The sequence below is a fragment of the Zonotrichia albicollis genome, chromosome Z (assembly GCF_047830755.1).
Source record: "Zonotrichia albicollis isolate bZonAlb1 chromosome Z, bZonAlb1.hap1, whole genome shotgun sequence".
NCBI lineage: Eukaryota > Metazoa > Chordata > Aves > Passeriformes > Passerellidae > Zonotrichia > Zonotrichia albicollis.
In genome coordinates, this window is record NC_133860.1 from 44,282,641 (window position 1) to 44,289,465 (window position 6,825).

Here is a 6,825-nt window from a genome sequence, read left to right on the forward strand (position 1 = left end):
TGGTAAAGTCTTGGTACAGAACATACTCTTTTGCAGAGAAATATCCATGAGTTGCTTGCATGCTAACCTGGAGCACTGACAAAAAATACTGTAACCTGGCACATTTAACCCCAGGGGCCTGGATGTGACAGTACAGCAAGCAAACAGCAGTGACAAGGATTTGCAAAGCTCCCAAGCACAACACTAGGCTATCATCCTGCTAACCAAGTAGGGTTACTTCCAGGTAACCCCACAAGTCAGCAAATCCTCTCAGATATTAGTACAGTTTAGGGCTGAACCCATGGATGCATTTGCAGGGCTGGGACTTTAACAGAAAGAGAATAGAAAGCAAATTGCCTTTCACAGAGCAGCCTTTCCGTGTAATCACAAGTACCACTCCGCATTAGGACCTACAGAATCTTGTAGTTACACTTCTATTGCATGACAGCCTTGGATGTCCTGTCCCACAGAAAGCATTGCTCCTCCTTCAGCTATCAGTGGCTCTTTGGCTATTCCAAATGAATAGTTTCCCAGGGCACAGCTGAGCAGGGGAAGTTCCCACCATTCTTAAAATAAAAAAAAAACCTTTCAGGCAGTGTTATTAAACACTGACTCAATGTGCTTGGTATTATATGCAGTTCCACTGCAAGGTTCCAATTTCAAAACCATGCCTTCATCCCCTACGCAGATACTACAGTTTCAGTTTAACATAAATAATCCAGGAGCCAACAAGAAATGTATTTACAAGAAATGCAAGAGAGTTCCAATTTCTGGGGAACGCAAAAGGAAGATGCAAAAAAGCAAGGGTAGAAGGAGAGGTTAAGTGTTACAGATGAGAATTGAGGCAGCTGCACAAGGAGTTTGAAAGGATATTGTTGAAGTCTGGACTTTCTTAATAACATCAATATTTTTAAAAAATCAAATAAACCCCCATCACCACCACCACTACTGAGCAATAGTTTGGGAAGGGGCAGGGCTGTTAGGGTCGGCAGAGGGAAAGGTGGAACATCAAATCCCTTCCACTCCCCATCTGAAAGCAGACTGGGAACTGAACTTCAGAGTTCATTCTCTAATTTGAAGGAGATTTGACAGCTCCACAGTCTGTTCAGCAAAGCAACAGCACAGGAGGTGTCACTACCTGCCTCCTGTCCATATGGAGCTCTTCCTTCGTATACAGATGACCTTCTTCTGGGCACTCACAAGAGGACCTTAAAAGTGTGGGTTCAAATTATTTCAGAAGAGCAAAGGATTAGGAGATTATTATTTAGGATGGTTTTGTACAGTATTTTGATTTCAAAAATTAGGACTACAAAGAAATTATCAACTTCTACCATAAAGTACTTTTTTGATAATTCTCACCAATCACAAACTATGTCTAACCATTTCTCTTTCAGTAAGAACCACAGGATCTGCTTTTGAATTTTAAAAAGATGTGCAGAAAATGCACTCTTCTGAGATTTCTACCTCATGCTCTGATGAAAGAATAATTGTTTGTCTACCTGCTTCTCTTTTCAGAGTTTTTGCAGATAATTCTGAAGCTATGGAATGTTGCTAGAAAACAGGATAGCTCATATGTTAAGAAACAAACAAAATATTACTGTGAAAAGAAAAATATTATTTAAAAAACCTTGAAATTGTTTGTTTGGAATATTGTTCCTCCCTTTTTTTAAACTATGAAGCATGTAGAAAGCTAGAGCAATGACTCAATCTTCCAAATACAGCTGTCAGAAAGGGTTGCCAGCTCTTAAAACAGTATTGTGTATGAGTAAACAAAAGGAATATGACAGCAATAATGTTTTACAAAATGCTTGAAAACAACAATCTGAATCTGTCTGGAGGCATTCAAATATAACCATATTTACACTTGCATACAGGCTTGTCACAAACATGGTTTTGATATTTCTAAATCTAAAGTAGTGAGTTTTAAGCTTTTGTCCTCATAAACATAACTGTATTTTTAAAACTTAGTAGAATCCTTAAATTATTCAAAATGCACAAATTACCTAGGACTATTTCTGCTATATTTCATTTCTTCCCATTCAGCAGATGTCGCACAAACCAGTTTTCCCATTTTTCTGGATGCCAAATATTAATATAAATATGAGTAATTTGATTTGCCTTAAGCACTTGTCGTGAGGCTACTATTTCTATACTAGTTTGAAATATTTATTATGCTAATTTCTGTACTATAGAAATATTGCAGTATTTAGCATTCTAAATTAAGGATCCTACCAATCAAATTACATAAATGATACAATAGTATTTTATCTGCAGGGACTACTATAAAGTTTCACCTTTTATTAAGGCCATCAGTGCTTCTACAAAACTCCCTCAGGACAGTGCAGACCTTAAAGGTATAAATGTGCTATCCATCTTCCTTTGTTGTTTTAATTTTGGTGGCAGGAATGCACAAAGTCATCTTCTCAGAAACTCTTCATTTTGAATCAAATGCTAAACTAGCATTAAATTATTTCTTTAATTAATTTAATTAATACCTGTTTTTACAGACTTCTCACAATCTGAGCTAAAATGGTTACCAAACTGTACGCACATACTGGGTCACAATTAAAGTTCCAGTAATATCCTTCTGAAAATCTTGGACAATTTCATAGCATGGAAAGATTATCTCTGGAATTCAAAAACTTGCATGGCTACAAGATCACAGGCATGTAATATCTCTTCTATTACTGCATCCCTATGCCACATTCTATTTTGTTCCTGTACTTTAGTAACAACAGCAGAAACAAAGATTCTCAGCAAACAGTTACAGCTGAAAGAATAAAGTACCCTAACAGGTACTTTACAGGAACATTTCTATGCAATATTACCACTTGCAGCTGTGCCTTTTCAGACAATTCGGCTGATTACTATGGAGTCACTTAATGTTTTTTTAAATTATTTTTCCCAGTAATCTCTCACATGCCTCAGCCAATTTTACTTCAACAAACATGAAGCAAGTACACTACATCCTTCGGGCTGTGCCTTTCTGTATTTTACTAGTATCTTTAGGATACTATAGTAAAATTCAGGTACATGAACACCACACTCAGTGTAGAAGCAAATAAATATCACACAGACCCAGGGAGGGAGGGAAGATTTGCATGAAAGGCCATGGAAAATAAAACTAACGTGGTATTACATAGGAGACAATCAGAAAACTCAACTCTGCCATCTCACACTTCTGTGAGATACCCTGCAGTTTCTCTAGCACGTTGTCATGACTTTCCACATTCAGAGTAATGGCACTGCCTTCTGATCCACCACTGAGAGTCACAAATAACAGCTTCTTGTTTAAACATACGCTAAACCTTCCATTAAAAATCAGACACCCCATCCAGTTGGTCTAATGGAATATTTACGTCTAATAATACATAGAGGAATTGTATTGCACTGCTACTGGCACGACACAGGTGAAAAGGGAAACAGACCCTCAAATACTCTCCTACCACCTCTACTTTGTCAAACTGATTGTTGCAACCCAGAATGGTACAGGGCCTCTGTCTGCCCTTCCTCACAGTCCCCCACCTTCCCATGACATGCATCCCTTACCCAGCAGTGTTTGCTACCATCCCAGCTGTGTGCCCACTGAGGGACAGCCCTGGCTGCTCACGCTCAGCTCTGATCAGCAGTTGGTGGCACATGTGCTGCTGGCAGCTGCAGAGCAGGGGCCAGCCTGCAGCTGTGCAGGCTGCAGCAGTGGTGCATGCACCTGCAGCCTGCAGCTGGAGGGCATGAGCCAGCAGCACCGAGGAGGAGCAGAAGGCAGGCCAAGCCCTGGCAGCTGACTGAGCAGGGGACCTCATCTCATTCCTTGTACTGGAGCCCATGCCAGCCGTGCTAGGCTGTTAGCACAGGGGGAATGTGGGATGAGTCACCAAGTTAGAACAAGAGGAACCTAGCAACTCTAAAGGGCAATCCATTTACAGATGATAATAGAAAATCGCCTTTATTTTTGTACTCAGCCAGCACAACTAGCCATGGCTCTCAGTATGTGTCTTCCAGCAAGGAGATTAAAGTTCAGTTTATCAGCACTGCTGGCACTCAGAGCAGCTGAACATTTTCATTGCACCTTTCAAGCCTTCCCCACGTTTCATTTGATCCAGCCTACATCAATTCACTTCTTTCCCTGTGATACCAGCTACATGCTTTCTCATGATATTAACCTCATCCAAAGGGACAGATCTTTGCTCACATGAGTCTCTTCCTCTGCCCCTATTTATATAGCACAGCACTAAATAATGCTATCAAGGAGATTTAGATATTTTCCCAGCAGGTGTATCTTAACAGCCAAAAAATAAAACATACAACTAGTACTAATGAAGTAAATGTGAAAACTTACGCATTTACATTGTACTTGAGAGAAAGAGAGGTGAAGATGACCAGGGTGAAGACATTAAAGAGGGAACAGAGCATTAGAACATGGAAATGGGAAGCCTTTTCAATAGCTCCCTACCAGCTAGGCTGCTGAATTTCTGAGGACTGTGTCATTAGCAAGAGAATCATACATGAATTCAGGTATTTGTGAGAACTGTGAGCAGAAGTGTTAGGGGTTTGGCTTCAGAAAGCACTAGGCAGAAACTGTGTTTCTGAGAAACTTGCAGTAACTAAGAAAGGGGAAATAGCATTATTACAGCAAGATGTCAGAATCATGTCAAACTGGAAATTTCCTGAGGTCAGAAAGATATTCCAGCAAGATGAGGAATGTGACAGAAGCAGTAGGAAGGAGGCAGGCTGACAGGAAAAATTAGTCAGCATAACTTGGATGAGAAGACCCTGCTCCTCTAAATCCTAAATTTCTTCAGCACCTCAGTTCTTGTGGCCACTGAAACCCATTCCTGTAGTTCCTACCAGCATGTGAGGCCCTCAGCCTCTGCAGGGCAGCTCTTGCTTCAGCTGTTGCTGCACCTTACCCCACCGGGCCAACAGGTGCAATTCCATCCATGAGACTGTCTCCACCGGGCCACAAGGGCAATGGGGCTAGGGAGCTGCACTCCTCCATGCGCTTCCCACCTTCCTTGCAACTCCCCACACACCAGTCCACTCCTCTGCCCTGCACTCACTGCCTGCACGCTCCGTCCCCTGACAATGCAGATGGAATCGCTGTGCTGGTCTCACCACTGTCCCCACTTACAAGTGTCCCCACAGAGCCCTCCCACACCCCGGGCCACATAAACCCTGGCCTCTCACAAGTCCCTATATATAACAGTGATTTTGCACTAGGTAGACAGTATGTAACACAGTCTCTGAAATCTTTAGGCATCACTGAACATCTGCTTGATATTATCACCATGTTGAGAACATACTTTTGAAGTAAATTTAAAATGCTCATTATTCATACAAGGCTGGTTGGTCTTGTATGTGACAGCAAATCAGCAGGGAAAATTCAAGCACATATGGAGATTAATTTCAAAATTGAAAGAACTTTTGAAAGGAATGCCTTTTGAATAAAAAAATCCCTATTAAAAAAAACCCTACAGAATTATATCACTCCTTCTTCTGCCAAACCTAGACGATCAGTCTAGGCATCATAGCGAGAGATAGCAGTTTCAACTGGATTATGTAGAGTTTCCAGCTTTCTGTCTATACACATCCACACATGAATGTGTATATACAGAAATATCTCTTCTCCACATGCGCAGAAGAGATAAGTTCTCTCTTCTTCTAGCAAAAGACAAAAGTTCTCTACCTGGGTTCTTTCCTACATTCAAAACTGCACCAAAAAATTTGTATCCCCTCTGACAGGGGTTTCTCCCACCGGTGTCCTCCAGAATTTTATAATTTGTTTGCAAGTGACCAAGTGGAGAGAACTGTTCTTTTCCTAAGGTTGCGGGTAAAATGCTGAATTCCTCTTCCTTCAACAGTACCATTTTCCTCTAAAATATCCTGAGCAGCAGGTGCTTGTTCGATACCTTTGCTTCCCGCGTACTTAGTCTTAACTTTGCTACACTTTCTCCTGCAGATTGCCCCTATTTTTCAGCTCCCATGCCTTCCCCCTTCTAAGATAAGGGGCGAAACCGCAGGGCACGGCCGGCAGTCTCCAGCGGTTGCCACCCCGCCGATGGAGCCGGCGCCGGTCCCGGGGCCGCCGGACGGGGCAGGTGCGGGGCTGGCCGGCACCGGCGGCTCCTCCGGCTTTATCCGTGCGCCGGGCGCTCTCCGGGAGATGGCACCGGCGGGCAGGGCGCGGGGGCCGCTGCCAGGGACGGGGAGAGCAGGGGCACCCGCGGGGCGGCGGGAACGGCGAGGGCACAGCTTACCCCGTTGGCCGCGGCCATCTGAACGACGATCTCGATGGCGGTCTTGCTGAAGTACCTGCCGTCGCTGCCCACCACCATGGTGCAGCCCTGCCGGTCGCGGAGGTCCACGGAGGAGAGGAGGCTCTGCACGAAGTTGGGCAAGTAGTTGCGCTGGCCCTCGAAGAGCGCAGTGGGCCGCCGCAGGCCCCCTCCGCCCGTGGGGCGCTGGTCCTCGTAGGGCGTCGTCTGCACGGTGAGCACGGGGATGGGGGTCCGCTCCATGGCGGCTGCGCTGGCCAGCGGCGGCCGCGGCGCACGCTGCCGAGCCGGCCGTGCGGAGCCCAGAGGCGCTCCCGGGCGGCCCCGGCGCGGCGGGGGAGCCGGGGCGGGCTCGGGGGCCTCGCCGCCCCTTCCCCGCCCGCCCCGCCGGGGGCCCCGCCGGCGCCGCGCCGCCCGGCAAGGCGCCCGGGGCTCGCTGCCATCAGCATGCGGCGGCCCCGGCCAAAAATAACCCTGGAAAGCGAAGCCGAGAGCCGCGGGCTCCTGCCAGCGATGTAACTGGAGGCAGCGAGGAGCGGGCGAGCCAGCGCTGCACACTTGCTCGGGGGGA

General features: G+C 45.6%; 1 protein-coding gene across 1 annotated transcript in view; it reads right to left on the reverse strand.

Moving 5' to 3' along the window:
• PGM5 (phosphoglucomutase 5) overlaps positions 1-6,624 on the reverse strand; it is a 78,227-nt gene extending 71,603 nt beyond the window's left edge. The window contains exon 1 of the mRNA XM_005488281.4: positions 6,237-6,624. Coding sequence (XP_005488338.1) covers positions 6,237-6,497 — 261 coding nt within the window. The 5' untranslated portion in view covers positions 6,498-6,624. The remainder of the gene's footprint in view (positions 1-6,236) is intronic.
• Between the last annotated feature and the right edge of the window lie 201 nt (positions 6,625-6,825).